Source organism: Symphodus melops, assembly GCF_947650265.1.
Source record: "Symphodus melops genome assembly, chromosome: 15".
Taxonomy (NCBI): Eukaryota; Metazoa; Chordata; class Actinopteri; order Labriformes; family Labridae; genus Symphodus; species Symphodus melops.
Window position 1 is genome coordinate 23,204,828 of NC_136705.1, and position 19,142 is coordinate 23,223,969.

A 19,142-nucleotide genomic window follows, 5' to 3' on the forward strand; every position below is an offset into this window, starting at 1 on the left:
ACGGGGAGAAACACAGAAAGAGCCAAGAGAAAATATATATAAAGAAAAATTCCCATGGGGAGGTCAGAGACGCAAGAAAAGTTTTGACCAAGAAGTTACACAGAAGGGAAGGATAACAGAGATTCAACAGACGGGGTAATCAAACCCAGGTGAAAACAATCAGGGTGGGGCTCGCAAACGATGCGAAAGAGCCAAATCCTGCAGTTTGTCGAGTGTCTGCTTGAGGCTGGCTGCAGGAGCACCAGAAGTCACACATTCAAAGAAGCCAATTTGGACAGCAGAAATGAACATGAAATGTTTTCACAGCCTGGTACAAAAATGTCATTTTTTTTGCAATGACAGTTGGAAACCTCCCTGAATGGGTCCCAGCTGACAGCACTCACTGACAGAATAGTAAAACTAATGAATGTTGCTATTTTAGCCACACGTATGAGGTAAAGACACTCATATAACACAACCAGAGGCGCTGCTTGTCAACAGGCAAAAGCATGCAACTGCTTGAAGCCCCAGACCAGTAGGGGCCCCCTGAGGGCTCACACAGTTAAACCAAAACACTGCCATAAATGTGCAAATTTTGCAATGACAGTAGAAAAACCTCCCTGAGGGGCCCCCATCTGACAGCCCTCACTTTCGTTGCCCTGCTATTTATTGCGTGCATATTTCCTGTGAAAACCGAAGTTTGTCGAGGAAAGTCAGTGAGATGTAAAAGAATTAGCCGCCAGCAGTAACGAACAAGAAAAAGGAAAAAATTGGAGAAGTGATCATCAGCTGGTAGACATAATTTTTATGAACTCTGGTCTGAGGACCCCCCCCCCAATATGGGGCCCCGATAGGCTCCAGAGTCACATCTGAACATAACGTCTGCTGTCATTAAATCATGGTGTTTGTTCTTGGACCTGATCACTCAATGGTTTTAAATATTCTTTAGTTATGTTCTTAATAACTCTTGTCAGAGTATTTATACATTTAGTCGACGGCCCCGACAGTCACCTGAATCGCCACAACGACAGTTTTTATAACAGGACATTAGGTCGTTATAAATAATAAACCAAACTGTGTACAAGACATTTATTTATGAAACAGAACAATCTTACACTGATGTTTGTAGAAAATGTAAATCTAACAAAACAAGTATACAAAAACATTTACATTTTGTGCATTGAAAACTCCCAACAAGGGAAACAAGAACCAGAAGAACACAAAGCTGTACAGACTGTGACAACGAGGCGGAACACAAACACTCAGAGACCTTCATCTGGATTCCTTTCCCACCAACATCCTTTAAGTGACATTATGACGACATATAATATGCATGAAAAAGAAACATGTATAAAATGTTTTCACTGTATTTGAACTTCATGACTGCACCAAACGTAATGACCGAACTTTGAACCTCAAAGTCACGTGATTCGTCACTCTGTTTTTGGTACAAAGCATCAGATATAATGATTCCTTCAGTTAAACTACAATTGAAGGTATTTAGTTACTTTGCTAAAGTGTTAGGCTGGATCCAAACCAGCGACTGCACCAGGACTCTTTTTCTCCGGGTGCTGAGGGGAAGCTTGTCTCATATGTTGGGGTGCGATTTACTTTTCTAACAAATAAAAACAGACATTCGTGAGGGGGGGTTCACCGGGGCGAGACAGATTTGTGATGGGGCTGTAGCGCCCCTTAACCCCAGTGTAGTGCTGCGCTTGATACAGAATTTGGTCCTAACTTGACCCACCAACGACTGGAGGGGGGGGGGGGGGGGGACATGGCCTGATCTGAAACTTGCATCCAATGGTGACTTTACTCCTCCTTAATGAGTATGAACCTCCTGATCTCTGTTGATGATTTCATCAATAATACGAGAATGAGTGGGATAGAGTGTGTAGCCAGCATTATGGATCTATATATTTTGGGGGTTTCATGTTGGGTAAGGGTGCTTGCTAATGCTTCACATGCAACGAAATAACTCATCACTTTGAGGACAATGAGGCCCGGACTAAAAAGCTAACAAAATAAACACAGTGGTTTTATTAATGCACACATATAACCAGAAAGAAATTACATCTTCTATGACAACCCCCCCCCCCAAAAAAAAAAAAGGCTGACTGAAGATTCACCGTGCAGGTCAAAAAACCAACAAGAAGAAGAAGTGCGAAACAACACTTAAAAAAATGCAATACTGAAATGTGTTATCTTGTCGTTTGTGATACTCAATTATATGTTTTGTCAGTGTAAACAAATAAATAATTATTTACAAACTCTCGCAAAAATGCTAACAAACAAACGAAACGAGCAGAGCAATAATAATTTACAAAAGGAATTATGATACAGACTTAGTATAAACATCTTTGGCACTAGCGTTCACTCAAGGTCTCTGTTGAAAAAGAAGTCAAAACATTCAGATTAAAAAAAAAACCCAAAACGATGAGGAGATATAGTTATGGACTTGATTATGCTTTGGTTACAGCTAATGTTTGTAAGACACGTTATGATCAGTTACTCAGCAAAACAATGAACGAGGCAAAAGGTCGAGAACTGAGTCACCTACGATGTGAATAAGTAAGAAAACTGGAGGGAAGCTCATACAGCGTGTAAGTGGTTAGACAATGAACCCTTAGAAATGTAGAAAAAGGTAAACATGTTACAAGGATTTTCTAAAAGTCATCCGATCTCATCAGTTATTCTTTCCAAGCTTGTGAAAAACAAAGCGGGCCATGGTTTCTTCTGGTGGATGGATCAAGGCGAAACATGGACGAGTATGGAAAGTCTCTTTAACGCTGACTTGGATTTGATTCGATGTTCACTTCAAGAAGTTCTTATTTGTTGGCTTCCGATGTTTTTCTATCAGACATGATTCACTTATCTGTGGAAAGATGGAGAGAGAGAGAGAGAAAAAAAAAAAGTTCAGTTACTGCCATATTTACAATAAAAAGTAGGACACTCAACAGGATTCCCACAGTCGAAGTGCCAGCGCAGCAACAACATGTGCATCAACAAAGCGTGTCCTCAGTATGGCCGCGATGGTGAAGTGGCCGCAGGCTCGTTTTCCACAGTGGAGCGCTCAAAAGAAGATCCTTGGATCAACACTCAAGGTCTTTCACAATGCGTCTGAGGCATTGTACGTGAACAAGCTGACAGGCATAAACATAGCGTGACTCTTTTTCGTGCTTCAGCCAAACACACAACAGAAAATCCCTCCTGCTGTTACCTGATGAACACTGTTGGAAACTCCAGCTTATCTGAGGTTCGGGAAAGATGTTTAGAAAAGTTACCCATAAGAGTCAAACATGAAGAAGCTCGTGTGAGAAGTGGCCTAAATTGGCACAAAATCCTCCCCTAGCTTTCCGCCCATTATTCATTAGACTGTACTGTAATTTGTGCTTCAAAATGTACCTTGCCCAACTCTAGAAAACAAAAATGGAGCCATGAATAGCTCCCCTACATGGACCAGGTGGGGATATGACAGTTTGCTCAGTCAATGTTTGAAAAGTTCTAGTAAAAAAAGTTTGTACTGACCTCGGCACTCGTACTTGAGGTCGGAGAAGAACACCAGCTCTTGCGAGAAGACGAACAAGCCTAACCTCCCTCCAGCGAATGTCTTGTCGTAAACTGGTCCTGAGTCAGCCATGATCTGTTTACCTTCGTAGACCACAACTCTGCAGAATGCGAAAAACATCAAATTCACACAAATAATACAATCTCCTGTTATTATTCCTTCATTTGTTTCTTGATTCTACTGAAAGGTTTTTGGCAATCAGGTTAATTTCTTACCTTATAAAACCAGTCTTCGGTCTGTGGATGAGGTGCCACCTGTAGGCTGTGTAATCTTTCCAACCAATGTTTTTGGGGTCATGCCACAGAGTCCGCACCTGCGTAGAAAAATGGCCAACATTAAAGACTGCTTCAGTCTTTGAAAGAGGACATAAAGCGTGTCGAACAGAAGCCCACCTGTCCGGGAGTGTTGCCCGTATGCCACAGAGCATTCCTGAGGTTCTCTCCAGAGCCAGTGGTGGAGTTTACGACTTTGAGTGAAACTCCAGAGATGCCAAAGGCCTTAGAGGGCTTGTCCTCCCAGTACGTCTGTGTGATCTGCTTCCACATCACCACATAAAAGCGCCCACTCGACTGGTATCCGAACACAAAGCCTGCATAGTCATCGTCTCTGTCTGTGTTCACGTACATCGTCCCACTGAAGTCCACTGCATTGAACTCGTCGAACCCTGAAATGGAGAGAGATGAAATGTGACACTGAGGCCTTGAGCAGACGAATTAACTTTCCTGAAAGCCTGAGAGGAAACATTTGTCGACGACTCACCGACAGCGATGCCCGGGTCCGAGTTGGCAGTCTGAACCAGCTCTTTGCCCTGATGTCTGACCACCCAGTTTGGATCGATCTGAGTGGTTCCCTTTGGATCCAAGTGGACCATCTGGAACTTCCTGAAGTCTGTGACACTGATTGCGTTGTTCTCGGGACACACGTCGAGAATATCCGGGATGTTGTCATTATCAAAGTCATCTTTGCAGGCGTCCCCTCTTCCATCGCCTTTAAAAAAAACATCAGACAAAAAGGTACGACTTCGTTTAAAGTACAAATACTTTTTCTTGCTTTTCATTAGATTGGAAAATCTCCATGGCAGCTAATGTGAGTGTCATAATACTCCCACTGTAGCCGGGGCTGGAGGATCTCCTCCAAGGCAGTAAAAAAACTTAGGAGAAAATGGCATCTCCTCCAAGGAAACTCACTTAAACTCCTTAGCCAAGCCTACTAAGGAAAATCAGCCATCCTTACATGCTGTGACAACTTCCACTGATACTTGTAACTCTCAGAAGTCTGAAGTCTATTAGAGCCAGACTGCAGGCCAGGAGCTCACAGTGGAAAGGGGCGCCAGTGGCTAATGAAGGCCTCTTCTTAGGAGTAGCTCGCTGCACTCTGTCACCGTCTTTGTTATTTCACAAGGGGCTAAAACGTCTCTATCAAATAAACACTATGTGACGAGCTGTGAAGAAAGCATCAGTGTCCGGGCCCCTCCTCCCACGCGGTCTGTTTCCAGTTACAGACAGCTGTACAAACTCCAGGTAACCCCGCTTAAATTGGGCACTGCTGATTAATCCGGAGTGAAGCCTGAGAGAAGTAAAACTTCACAGCCTGGCATGTGCCCTCCTGGTCAGCTCACTGAAGTCATGCGGAATGACCTCACCTCTGCCGAAGGGGTCGTTGACTCTTTCCACAGCCATCACATTTCACACCTGCTGCAGTTAAGCTAATTGCTAACTGTGAAAAAAAATCTGTGAGAAGGCAAACTGAAGTGCGAGCACTGAGTAAAGAGGAGAAAGTCACAGTGCATGGAGCCAATCAAAAAGAGATCCGCTATCCCCCAAATAAATCCAATCTAGCTTTAAAAGATTATTTCTTCCATGACTGAAAAGTACAGACACAGTCCAAACAAATCTCAAACATAAGGACCGATTATAGTTTTCTAAATGTTTGTGTGCATGTATCATAAGCTGCTTATGTTGGATTAATAGTGATTATAACTAATGCTAATTGAATGGTGGTGAATAAAGTCATGAGCTGTTTGCACATCTGGTTGGTTTAATGTGTTCCTCACAGTGAGAGACTATCCTGGTGGGTCAGGATGGGAGCTGGAGGGGGAGTCAGAGTCCGCTATGTGATGCTATGACGAGAATGATCACTTTAGAATCAATGTTATGAGAAGTCCAAGAGAATCACAATATGAAAAGAATATACTGGGATCAGAAAACATAATGAGGCAGACTAATTCATGTTCTTCTCAGATTGAACCAGTTTCAAATTGGGAAGTCGTTCTTCCGACGTCAGTGTGTTCACTAGTTTTCAATTTGGAAAGTCAGAATGTTGTTACAAATTATATTTAAGTAAATGAATAGAAAGTATCTGAACATTAAAGAAACATATATGAAATGATGAAGAGTCAACAAGTCGTGGACCGAATTTTTGCCCGAGTAACTCCGTCGTTGTCCTGACCTGAGCTGACCTTCATCTGCATCTTCCAACTTAAAAAGTCATTTTCCTGATGTGTCAGATACCACATGAATGCAGAGTTATCACATCACCACCCGCTCCAACTCGCTGAAGGCGATTTCTCCTGACTATATCATATCGTATGTTCTCACATCAGCTCACTCAGACCTTCCACGGAAAAAAAAATAACAGGGGACTGGCAGGAAAATCTCAGCAAAACGTAAACAGATGGATTGAAAGTATTTGGTAGGGAACCAGAGCTGCGACGTTCACACAGTATTAGTGCTACATCCTCACCATCAGAGTCCAGCTGGTCTACGTTGGGTGTCAGTCTGCAGTTGTCCTTGTCATCAGGCACACCGTCATTATCGTCATCGTAGTCACACGCGTCCCCTTTGCCATCCTTGTCGTGGTCAGCCTGGTTTGCATTGGCCACATAGGGACAGTTGTCCAGGTTGTTCTGATGGCCGTCTTCGTCGATGTCCTGGTTGTTGTCGCACTGATCTCCAACGAGGTCGTTATCTACGTCAGTCTGTTGGAAAACAGAAACAAGTGATTATTTCTGTAACGCTTCCTCTTACTGCTGACTGGAAGGCAAAACAGCATGTAGTGTAATCGAAGCGTTGACCATCGTTAATAGGATAAAAGGATACCAAGGTAGAGACTTCCTCTGCAGTTTGCTGGTTAGTATTAACAGTGTAGCACACGCCTGCAGTTGTAGCTTGTCGTAACACTTTGTCTCGCCTCTCCAGCAGGAGTATACTAATTTTACTGCTCTAAAGGGGCAATAAAACCATTTAAAACCAGCTCCTGTCTTTGGTGTGTTGTGGTCGGTCCTGCCTTCAGTTCAGTCGTAAACCACGACCGAATGGAGACTAAGAATGCAGCTGAAGGTGGGCTGCGACTTCTGTGACTGGATTGGTATCCACCCTTACATGCACAGTACTTTCCTGACAGTGTATGAATATAAAAGTTTGGTACCTGATCAGGGTTGTGCAGCAATGGACAGTTGTCACACTGGTCACCAACTCCATCCATGTCAGTGTCTTTCTGGTCAGTGTTGTAGACGTAGGGGCAGTTGTCACTCTCATTCAGAATTTCTATGAGAAAACAAGGCATGTTGATGAGTTGTTGAGAATGATATGGTTCTAGTATAATTCTTAGTTGCTTAAAGGGAGTCATATAATACCATCTCCATCGATGTCAATCGCGCAGGCGTCTCCTTCTCCGTTGTGGTCGGTGTCTATCTGAGCAGGGTTGTGTTCATAGGGACAGTTGTCGCAGCGGTCGCCAACTTCATCCTTGTCAAAGTCAAACTGGCGAGGATTGAAAAGGAGCGGGCAGTTGTCCTAGAGGGGGGAAAAGAATTATCGTAAGAAACTTTTAAGAATCGATCATCGATCAAGGCGCCCATGTCTTATTTACTCTCGTACCCTCTCGTCTAATATTCCATCACTGTCATCATCCTTGTCACACGCATCCCCTTGACCGTCTTTGTCAAAGTCCTCTTGTCCGGAGTTGGGAAGGCTAGGACAGTTATCCTGAAAGAGCAGTGGGAAGTTCAGCAGTTTTCACAGATATCTTGGCCTTTAATGAATGCAGAACAGGCATCGACTGTGTAGATGTCAACGACGTTCAAAGAAATACCTTCTTGCAGTGATATGTGGCGTTTGCACCACACACAAGGTTCTGATTGGGCCAGCCATCCAAGTCCGAGTCCTCTCCACAAATGAAGCCATCTCCAGCGTAGCCGGTCCTACACTCACACTTGTACATTGGGTCACTGAAGTGGCTGAGGTAGATGCATTCAGCATATTTGTGACAGTTGTGGGTCTTGTCCTTGCATGGGTTCTCCGGCTCGCACACCTGAAGAATAAAAAAGCATTGGAACCATAATCATAAATTTGCTATAAATGACTTCAAACTGGACCAATTACAAAAGGTCCACTCTCCAAACCCTTTGTCAAAACTGCTTATGAAACATCCCAATTACCTCGGAACAAATCTTTTCCCACTTTAATTTAAAGGCCTTCCAGTAGATCTTCTTTCACCTCCTTTTAAACCAAACCTCCCCCTAATATTTCAATTGCTCAATCCCGGTCATACAGTCCTTTTTTTATTCCCTACCATTGTCTTTGTTTCTCCCTGTGAGTTCATTGCTTTTGAGCTACGTCCTAGTGTTGGTTTGTGTGGCTTTTTGTTTCTTGGTTTGTGCATTGTTGCCAGTTCTCTTACTAGATTTGTTTTTGCTGTTTGGGACTGACCTCCTGTGTGCTATTGCCTGGTTGGCTAGAGAAGACTTAACTGTACTGAACTGAAACTTTATATATTGTTTCCATTGTGTTGTTAAGTACTTATTCCACCCCCTTTTTTTTCGTGCTTTTGTTGTGGCAGAAACTCAAAACTGAGACTCCAAATCAAAGTGAAGGGTTAAGGCCGAGACTTTGGACTAAGCCAAAGTGGGGGGCACTTCTGGGGACGGTTGATTTTACGAAATCCCTCTAAATTCTTAATACATCCCACTATACCCCACTGTTGTCTCTTTATGGCAGCATGAGTTATTCACAGCTGCCACTCATTACCAGATGATGAACATGAGTCCAGTGTGGATGCCACTTCATGAGCTCATAGAGCAAAGAACGACAGCACGGGAGAGTCTTTGATCAGAACTGCCAAATGGAGACCCTTAATGCCAGATGAGACAATTCTCTTTTCCCAAATCAATTAGTGTAATTATGGCATCAAATCAAAGACAAGCAGCTGCAGTATCACGAAGGATATAATAGGAATGCATCTCAAAGTGGCTCGGCAAGTTTTGTACATTTTCCAGACTTTTTTGTAAATCCAGCGATCAAAAGGGAAGAGAAAAGTGTGTCACAATCCAGTTTTTTTTTAATTTGACATATATGGCATGTTGTATAACTGACGATAAAAGCAAGTTATCACAGTAGTGGAAATAGTGAGTTTGTAAGTGATCAAAGTTTGACATCATTTTGCTGGATGAAAGCGCTGATGCGTTCAACATGTACAGTAAAACCCCAGTGAGAAGAAGAGGCTTGAGTCTGATCTTACAATGAAAGAACCAGACGGACGTGTGGAGCACATGTTTGATGTTAAGAGTAGCCCCAGTCTCCTCCTTTTCCTTTTTCCTGTCAATACTGGGTCAAGGTAAGTGAAATTCATAAATTGAGGCCCAAGTCTTCCCCTCCAGCACTTTGCTATCTCTCTCAATGCACGAGTGCAGCTTATAAATCACCTGAGTGGCTGCCTCCATCTTTCAAAAAATCTGGATCTGAAAAAAAATCGGAGAAAAAATCTGCCGGAAGCTAGAGGCCCATGTGGGACCATTTCCTGTATTTTGCTCCAACGCCTTTTTAAGCTAGCCTTTATCGAATCTGGTCAAATAAATGGTCTGTCAGTGGTACTGAATTAGATCAACTTTAACTCACCTGTTTGTTCTTCTTCGCTGCCTCCACGCCCATACCATAAGGCTGGGTGCCCTTGTAGCGTTTTGGACAAGGCAAGCAGTGGAAACCTGGATCAGTGTTGACACAGCGCTGTGTTTCTCCCGCTTTGAAGCAAACATCTGTCACCATGTCACACTGGAAGAGAGAGAGAGAGAGCATAACCTAAGTACAATGCAAACTAAATAAAACAGGTTTGTACAAGACAAGTTGAATGAACTTTTACCTCATTGATGTCTTCACAGTGGGTACCATTTCCACGGTAACCAACAGGACACGGGCCACACTCCCAAGATCCATCCGGAGAGCTGTTGCAATCCACTCCCCCGAAGCAAGGGTTGGACAGACAGCCATCTAAGAGAAGAAGAACATGGATGTAAACATTGCAGGATATATCTGTGTCGAAGAGTTTTTCTAATTGATAAAACTCTAACAAACTCTAAAGTCGAGTGACTGCGACTCACCAATCGGACAGTCTTTGTCGTTACACTTGTCATCGTCGTTGGCCTCGCCGATACACTTATTGCCGCCATATTGAGGTTTAGGGCTGTTGCATTCACGCGTCCGACTTTTGATCCCCCGTCCGCATGTTGCTGAGCAGGTTGCCCATGGAGACCAAGGACCCCAACTACCATCAACTGAAAAGATACAGACATAGAAAATCAGAAATGAGTTTTTGACATCGAGCTCTTAGCTCCCAACAGTATTTCAACTCTTTCTTTCTAAATGTTAGTATGTCAACGTTTCCAGCCAGCAATCTGAAAGCAGTCAGAGAGTCGGGAGCCTGGAACTTAATACAGCAAGATGAAACATATTGAGCTGATTTAAATCAACATTTCCTGAAAGACAGACAGGAGGCCAGTCCAAAACACATGGGGAATGTGGCCTCAGGGGAGCCATGAGACACGAGGATGTCTGCTCGTTCGACAGATGCTGAAATGGAGATGCTTCTTTTGAGAGTTTTCTGTCACACACATTGAAATACTCACCGGGACACGGCTTGGCAGTGCAGCGCTGAGTCTCTCTCCCACTTCCCTCACAGTCATTCCCCCCCAGCTGAGGCACGGGAGCGTTGCAGTGTCGTATCCTGGTGATCTGTCCTTCTCCACAGGTCACTGAGCAGGAGGACCACGGCGACCACAAACTCCAGCCTCCGTCCTGGCGAACTGGTCATCAACCATCAGACACATCGGGGCAAAGGTCATCAACAAGATTCATCACAGATCATCCTCTGGATTTCCACTCAGTGAATGTTTTACTGACATGTGCAATTTGAAAAACATTTTCTAAAAGCAACAATATGTTTACGGTGAACATAGCTAGTTTTTCAAAGATGTTCAAGCCAACATTTATGTCATTGTTGGTCAACTATTCTCCTGATTTCATCACCCAACAGATGCAGTAAAATCTCAGCTGTAATAAATGTTGATCCCACAATTACCCAATTCACTGGTCTCGACATCCAGCATAAATCTCTTGACACTGAACACAATTAACAGTCAATCTAACAATCAGATTCATTAATACGTTTCTTATTTCTGCATGGCGGTCTGTTGAGTCATTGCACTGTGGAACAGCCTCAACCTGATTTATTGGATATTAACTTGGACTGGGTACACCCTGCAACCCGACCGAGCAATCCAGCTCATCGTTGGCATTCGTCCTCTCTCAGATGGATCCAGTTCTCACAGATTTATGAAGGCCTTAATTCTGTTTTTCGCACTTTGAAAGTTTCCACCTCATATTTACTCAGTGCTGAGTTTTTCCACGGTTGTATCATATGTTTCCACCTCTCCTGCAGTTTTTTCAACGTTGTCGTAATGGCAGGTGCAAACTTTGATGTGGATGCTCTACATTTAAATGAAAAGTGAGTTTTCACAAAAAAAAAAACCTCACCTCGGCTGTCGCATTTTCCCAGGCTGCACTTGCGAGTCTGTATGGAGGGTCCTGGGCAGGGGTTGCTGGTTGCATCACATGACCGACCCCTTTGTTGAGTTCCTATCCCGCAGGTGACTGTGCACTCTGTCCACTCTGACCAGGGGGACCAGCCATCATTGCTGTCTTTAGCTGGAAGATATAAAAACACATTTTTTTTTTCCATTTAGAAGCTTGAACACGACATTGCAGAGCCCGTCTCATGTAGTTTGCCTTCCCCGTGTTTGTAGTTGCTGTACTCGTTAGCGGCTCTTGGGCGGATCACCTTTGGTGCGTCCTCGCCCTTTCTGATCTGATGGGCTGGGCTGGATTGTTCCGGCAAAGTGTGAATTTGCTGAAGCAACAGTAACCCACCTTGGTGAAGTGACAGCTTCTACAGGTGACGGCTGTAGATCAGTTTCTTGTGCAGTCCACTAAGAAAGATATTTTTCATTTTAAAGGTACGGTTGAGTTTAATCTTTTGTTTTGCAGATATTTCTCTACTTTGGTAGCAGCAGTCACTTTCCCTTTGAGTCCAAAGGGGAAGTTTAAAAGGTCTGAACTTTGTCAAAAAGCTTTTGAAACTGTGAGGTTTCTGTGGTGTTCTGCCTTTGTCCCTCTCCCTCACAGACGGACGCGTTCTTAAGTCTGTACGTGGATACAAGACGGAGAAGTGGCCGAAAAAAAAAAAAAGGCCACGTCCACTTACTTTCACAACTTTAATAAAAAGTACATGCAGAAGATCAAGTCTGCACTGTTTTTATTCTTCTTGTCAGCCTGGTCGCCACATTACCTCATCTAAAAAAAACCCACAGAAGCCTCCCTGAGTGTCTTATGTTTTGACAAATAAATATGCGGTTCACTCTAAACGACAAACTGGCTGCAGCAGTCCTGTGGAATAAAAATTAAATACATGTGGAATATTGTTTTTTTTACGACATATGGGACCATTGAGTTAAAATAGCATACATAAAACTGTGTGTGTCTATAATTGTGTTTATATGCTGGAAGCATCGACCGCTGACTACTTACGCAAACACACGGGGCAGCACTCGCCGTCAATAAACGAGGGGCTGGCACAGGCCACAGGGGGGCATGTGATTTGGTGACACACGATCTTGGACTCCTGCAATCAATGAATGTCGGAGATCAATCAGTGCCATGGATGTTGAACAGTAAATCTGTACTTATGTCCACATAGCTTGGCACGTACCTGGCAGGTACACTTGGTGCAGCTGTCGACAATCCAGTCTTCTTTATCGTCAAACAGGCGTCCATCCTGCCAGCACATGTTTTTCTCCTTGGAGTTCTTCATCTTCCCGAGGGCCTCCTTCATGACCGTGTTCTCCTCTGTCTGAAAGTACGACAACAGATAGACGAGGAGACGAAGGAGATCAGTCAGGAATGATTTGGACAAACTTGCGCGCCTGCACTGCATTCCATCAGGCATGTCAAGGTGTACGCCTGCTGACAAGCTGATTCTTTTATGAGAACACATGTGAGGTTACTTTTGACCAGGTGCTGTGAGGAATAGCACATCCTGCTCAAGTCGACACATCTGTGAGCCGCATTGTTCTTGTTTTGATTTTGTAAGACAAATCAAATCGTCTCATCTCTTCGCTGATGCTGCCCCGGAGGAGCAAGAAAATTAAAAACTTTTATCCATGTAACAATCTAACTTTCTCCTCACTGTATGCGTTGAAACACATGCGCTCCATGCACCTCACAGCGGGACACTTTCCCCGTGGGTCAGAGAGGTGGGAAACAGAAAGAATGACACGGAGGTGCATTCACACATGCAGCTCGCTCTGAAAATGTGTGGACGTTTTAGGAGTTTTGTTGATGTGTGAAAGAATGATATGAAAGCTTTGCCAGAATCTAACCCAACCTCAGGTTTGACAGGCGTGAAAAAAAAAAAAAAGTAATCTAAGAAATGGTCTGGATTGCTTTTGTAGGTCAGACAGAGTTATCCAAGTTAAAGTAAAGCTGTTTCTTAAACAGTATTACATAAAAAAAAACAGTACAATCTGAGAAAAACACTTAATGAATAGATATAGATATATTTTTAACCTGAGGCCAAATGTCTCCTTTCATTCTCCATGTTGGTCTTGCATCATATTGTTCTAAAAAACAAACTCTCTGAAGTTGGCAAATAAGGGGAAAAAAATCCAGAAAACTTAAATGAACCTAAATAAAAAAAGGACCTGCAAACAAAAATAAAAACCCTGTAATATTAATGAGAAATCTCCTAAAATGTTTATTTTCAACTGTGTTTCTCGTTACTGCAGCTTCTAGTGTAAAGTCGAAGTAAACTGACGTGTAAGTCAGTTTTGCACATCGTAACCTCCAACACAATTGGAGACCACTGAATCTCTGGCTGGACTCCGTAACACTTAGCAACTGTCAGGAGATAAACTTCTGCCAAAAGTTTGTGTGTATTTTTGTGCATGTGTGTCTTTGTTGAGTGTGTGTGTGTGTGTGTGTGTGTGTGTGTGTCCATCCTCCCAGTTTGGAAAAAGGAGGCAGCAGTGTGCAGCACAAGAATCTGAGACACCACTCGATCTGGAAGAGCCTCAGGGACCCTTCTCATCCCAGCCGCTTTTTTTCTCCTCCTAAGGTTCGTGCCCAGACTCTCTTATTGCTGGGAGGCTCCCAGAGGAAACACAAGGACTGTTTAAACACAGCCAGACATTAGACTGGACCCTGCTGCTGCCAGGGGAACACTTCCTATATCCACATGTAACATGTCATAAAAGCTGTCTGACTCACGCTGCCACAGATAGCTGGAGGAGTTAAATGGGTTCAGCCATCACGGGCCACTCTATAAACAGTCCTGCGGCTACTAAATGTTTGCTTTCAATCCGATGTAGGTTACCTAGTAACCTAATTTAAACCTCTTTGCTCCTGGCAGCAGCCTCAGGATTGTATCATTTGTTTTCCTAATATGTCCAGTTTCTCGAAGATGCTGATTTACTTCCCTGAAACGAGGGCCGATTTCACAATTTCACATTAATCAGTGAATTTGGCCCGTACAGCAAATTAGCATCTAAAACAAACTCAAGTCGAAATAATGTCCATTAACAGCATGTCTTTGATTGTACTTCTGCTACTCACCACTTTTTGTAAGCCATCAATCAGGTTGCTGACAACAACGCGCAGGCCGTTCAGCTCCTGGAACATGGTGCTGAGTTCCTCGCAGGAGCGTTCGCACATGTCGGCGCCCAAATCATCCGTCTTCTGACCGATAATGTTTGTCGTGATGGAGGGACTCACAGCCACGGTTTCTGTCGTCTCGCTCACTATATTCACCTCGTCTGGAGGGGGCAGAAAAACAGGCATGAGAGACAATGAGCTACACAGACTGGTGATGGAAAACATATTTGAGAGATATGATGATTGAAAAACAAGAAAACTGAGTGATTTCCTGTTTTCCTGAAAGCGGCCAAGAGATCACAACAACGTGGTGATTACAAAGTTTATTGTATTCCTTAAAACAGATGTTCAGACAGCAGTGTTTGGTTTAAAAGATGTATTCGTGTTTGAAATGGTGACGCTACATTTTTCCACTAAAGAAAACAGCAGTTCAGCTGTGTGCGGACGTCAGGAGGGGAAGCGAATGCGGAGCAGAAACCTGGGTGTTCCTCCTTTTTATTCGAAACAAGCCTTTGTAAATCTCCTGCATGATTGAGGTAAGTGGACACTTCCAACATGAACTTCCCAGACTGGAGTGACCACACAGATATTTGTAAGGTTTCCTGAGACGCTAATGGTCTTTTCATTGCAGCTGATCAGAAGCACAAGCAATCATAATAAAACTGTCGTCTGCTAGATGCAAAGACAGAAAAGGGAAAGCTTGTTAAGTTGCATCATTGATCATCCATTGCATGGTTTTATACAATAAACTTTTAACATGCAAATGGCCAATTAAAAAGATAATAAGGCCATGCATTTAGTCTTCTTTGCAGATCAGGAGCTGGAAGTCCAGTCTGGAGTAAAAGTTGAAATCACAGAGCCGAACAGGACATCGTTTGTGGTTTCTCATTATTCCCTCTGAAATTACGAGTATATTTCCTTTCTATTGCCTCCATTTCACCTTGAAGTTATCACGCTGAAACGCCAAACTCTTGACCTTCAGTTATCTCATGATGAGCTTTGTGACTGCTCAATGCAAAAAACAGAAGACACATATGAAAGCCTGCAAGCGGGATGGCTGTCAGTCGGCCAGAGCTCAGCACATTTCTGCAACTGGTTTGGAGCTCGCTGTGTAAATTGGTGAAGATTAACAGCAGGTCGGGGACTCTAAATCATCAAGTTGTATAAATTGTCCAATGTTGTCCCTCTGTAGCCAGCTCTGTGTTTTCTTTCCTTGTCAGTCTGCTGGATTCATTTAAACCTCAGGAGGCTTTCACACTGTGTGTGCATGTGAAGGCGCGCTCGCTCGCCTGTGAAAGCGCTCACACATTCTTCTCCCCCTTGATAGCAGATAGGAGAGAATTAAGGGAATTTAATGCTGCTCATTAATGTCCCAACATGACAGCTTTTATGAGGTATGGTTTTGTTGGTTTACGATGACGTTAAGATTGCTACCAGAGCAGAACTTCGACAGCTACCTGCCAGCATGCAGAGACCTTCCAGGCCTTGGTCACATTTGTTAGACACATAAACTCACTCGGCTGGAATTCGATCAACACGGCTTTTGGAAACAGAAACGCAGCAACATCTCCATCCGAGACAAACACGCACACCACATATGGATATATTTTGCCATATTGGACTAAAGACGCAGTTGCCAAATCTGGTGACTCCTCAGCTTTGTTGTACAGGATGATTATCTACGCGTTCACCCAGATACCTGTTTCTTTTTAGCTCCAGCGGCTCCTCGCGTGAGCCTCGCCGAGGATCACGAGATATTATTGCTCATGTGAGCAGAGCCTCAGCTGAGAAAAGTAAACCAATCAGCCAATACATGACTTCATTGTGTGTGTGTGTGTGTGTGTGTGCGTGTGTGTGTGTGTGTGTGTGTGTGTGTGCGTGCGCACAGCTGGAAGAGGAAGCTCCCCGCTCTGCGGCAGAGCATCCACTTTCTCTGTTCTGTTTTCTTTCCCAGGGCATTATCCCGAGTCCACTGCCAATGGAAATAAATGTAAGCATCTGTATCTCCTTTCGTTCGCCGTGTATGCTGCTCGACCTCCAGCCACTGCATTGACACGGCTGTTTCCGTAAGTATTGATAAATGGGAGATCTTGCCACATATCAGATCTGTAAAAACTGTTTAAACCCATTCGAGGAGCAAAAGAGTTAAATTCAAGTGAAGGGAGTCGACTGAGAACGCTAAACGGTTTGTTCTGGATGGATGCTGTGGGTAAGACTTAACTAAACACAGATAGCATGCTTGGGGAGGATTGCATGTGAAAGCGTTTCCCAATCACATCTGTAAGGTATCGCCACTTAAAAGGGTTTTACTAATTTAATTAGTTTGACTCATCATTTGGCTCATGAAAGTCGAATTGTCAGAAATGGTTCCCACTAACCAAGTTTGGCAGGCCCTTAGTGATGATTGATGATTTAAGTTACCACAAAAAAACCCCCCAAAAAACCCCCCCACGCTTACCCGGTTTAGTAACCTCGCAGTCTTTGCTCAGGAGAACGTCTTCGATTGCAGTGTCAAAGATGAAATGCACGTTCTGCAGAAGGCCCTGTTAGGAAAGGAAAGATGTTACACGATCACACTTTTTCATGTTCTGGCAACTTTTTCATACATTTATTTTATAATTCAACTCTTCCCTTTTGAAGAAGGCATCAGGAAACAGCCTAACAGACAAACACACACTTGCAAGGTAGCTTTTGAAAGTTCACTCTTTAACTTATACTCATACTTATTTATACACAGAAGGGGCAATTTAAAGTCTAAATATGGAGTCCTTTCCACAAGAATAACACGGGCTACACGTAGCCACTCCGCCTCACTTTCAGAGAAAGCAGGCTTGTTGTTTTTTTCTCTTGTCTAGACATCAAATAGCAATATGGTCTGTCTCACCCTGAAGTGGCTTTCCCGGCTGGATCCCTTTGCCACATACATGCGGCTCCCTTCAGCCTGCAGGTGCTCGTAGAAAGGAGCATCCAGGATGAAGCTGTCTATCAGGCTGCAGCCAATGTACAGGTTTGCATTTTCCCCATGAACGTGAAGCGTGATATTCTTCCACTGCGAGTCGGACAGGTCCACATCCTCGAAGGAAAACAGGTTCTGCGAGCCATCCTCCCAGTAAACCAGGTCCAGAGTGTTGGCCCGTCCGTTGGAGACGATCTCAAACTGCCGCTGGCCGTCACGGCCCTCGAGACCGATCAGGGTCCCCCGAGAGGTGCGGTCCTGGCGAATGCTGGCCACGAACACGAAGCCCTCGTTGTTTTGGATCTGTTGTAGGATTTGTTTAAGTATAGGGGGGCTCACTGGGGGCAGGTGGTCAAAGCGGATGAAGCGGTAAGCAGGAGCGTCTGAGTTTTGGCCCCTGAACTGTTTGGCCCCCAGAGTCTTGCGTGTGATGTGGCTGATTTCAAACAAGTCGAAAGACGTCTCGTCCTCCTGCTCGCCATCTATAAATCAGACGGGAGAGGATGCGAATCAAACTGTTTCAAAAAAGAGAGAATTTCTCCAGAAAGTTTTAAGAGTTGAATGGATGTCAGAACCACATACATTACATTATAATAATCACATAAATAGTATAGATATTATGCTTACTATCATCATTTTTCTCATATTTACAATCGTATTCAAGCATTTCACTTACCTTGAGTTAATGCGAGGAGGACATTAAAAGATAAGAGCAGCAAGAAGAGACTTCTCCTGAGTATCATATCTCCTTTAAAAACAACAACACAGATGTGCTTTATTAGTTTTTATCACTTTGTTGTCCTATCTATCTATCTATCTATCTATCTATCTATCTATCTATCTATCTATCTATCTATCTATCTGTCTATCTATCTATCTATCTATCTATCTATCTATCTATCTATCTATCTATCTATCTATCTATCTGCATAAACTTAAAAACAACAACAAAATTTGATAATGAAAATGAAGAAATTCCTACTAAACAGGTAGACTACTCTGCTCACAGCATCACATTCACAGCCTTCAGTAAAGAAATAAAATCGCCTTTTTCTTACCAATTTATCTGTCAGAGTTTTTATTTAACAGAAAAAAAAGGATCTCAGACTAAACTATCTCTGAAGACAAAAAAGCAAACACCTGCGCTCCATTCACTTACCTGTCAAATGCAGCTTTATTCCCTTAATTCTGTTCGATATCCGGCAATAGGATCAAAAAAAAGTGACAAATTGGGGAAGAAAATCAGCTTGTATGATGACTGGAGCCGAAGGTGAAATGAATGAGAGGTGGTATCTCCTGCAAACCTCGTGCGTAAAAAGCGAGAAGTCCCCTTTGATTCACCACATCCACAGTGTGGAGGACTGGAGGCACAACACTGACTGTGGCTCTCTGCTCCGTCCTCTTATATAGAGGCTCACGGAGAGCCTGTCAATCAAAATCCTCTGGGCTTGAACAGTTTGAGGTCGGTTGTTAAGAGACAGAGTTACGTAATTATCTTCCGATGGCGTAATTTTCTTATCCGTGCTCGCGCGCGCAGGCTGGTATGGGGATCCGTGACCCCCCAAGACCCCCCCCCCCCCCCCCTCTCGCACAGCGATGCCCACCTCAATCCCCGCCCTGTCAAACAAACCCACCTTCAACCCTGTGTGTGTGTGTGTGTGTG

The 19,142-nt window shown here is 43.7% G+C and overlaps 1 protein-coding gene across 2 annotated transcripts; it reads right to left on the bottom strand.

The window, feature by feature from the left end:
- Nucleotides 1–1,054: 1,054 nt before the first annotated feature.
- On the bottom strand, nt 1,055–18,904 carry thbs2a (thrombospondin 2a). Of its 2 annotated transcripts, XM_079362552.1 has the most exons (23): nt 18,639–18,904; nt 18,156–18,227; nt 17,408–17,961; nt 16,982–17,066; nt 14,485–14,684; nt 12,584–12,724; nt 12,403–12,496; nt 11,353–11,523; nt 10,446–10,622; nt 9,921–10,094; nt 9,683–9,810; nt 9,442–9,594; nt 7,640–7,858; nt 7,426–7,533; nt 7,182–7,341; nt 6,974–7,092; nt 6,290–6,524; nt 4,307–4,534; nt 3,940–4,211; nt 3,763–3,860; nt 3,508–3,647; nt 3,200–3,230; nt 1,055–2,854 (listed from the first exon to the last, which is right to left on the bottom strand). In XM_079362552.1, the coding sequence occupies exons 2-23, from the start codon at nt 18,220–18,222 to the stop codon at nt 2,851–2,853; spliced, it is 3,558 nt and encodes a 1,185-aa protein (XP_079218678.1). In that variant the 5' UTR covers nt 18,223–18,227; nt 18,639–18,904; the 3' UTR covers nt 1,055–2,850. The 2 variants fall into 2 exon arrangements, with proteins under 2 accessions (XP_079218678.1, XP_079218679.1); XM_079362553.1 differs by lacking the exon at nt 3,200–3,230 and having other exon boundaries at nt 18,639–18,903.
- Nucleotides 18,905–19,142: the final 238 nt, after the last annotated feature.

Bases quoted from the DNA above. Each gene is read 5' to 3' on its own strand.
- thbs2a (XM_079362552.1), bottom strand. From the start codon at position 18,222: ATGATACTCAGGAGAAGTCTCTTCTTGCTGCTCTTATCTTTTAATGTC. The intron at 7,342-7,425 runs GTACGAGAGTAA...TCCCCCCTCTAG, and splicing joins ATGGAATATTAGACGAGAGG to GACAACTGCCCGCTCCTTTT. The intron at 3,861-3,939 runs GTGGGCTTCTGT...TTTTCTACGCAG, and splicing joins CGGGCAACACTCCCGGACAG to GTGCGGACTCTGTGGCATGA.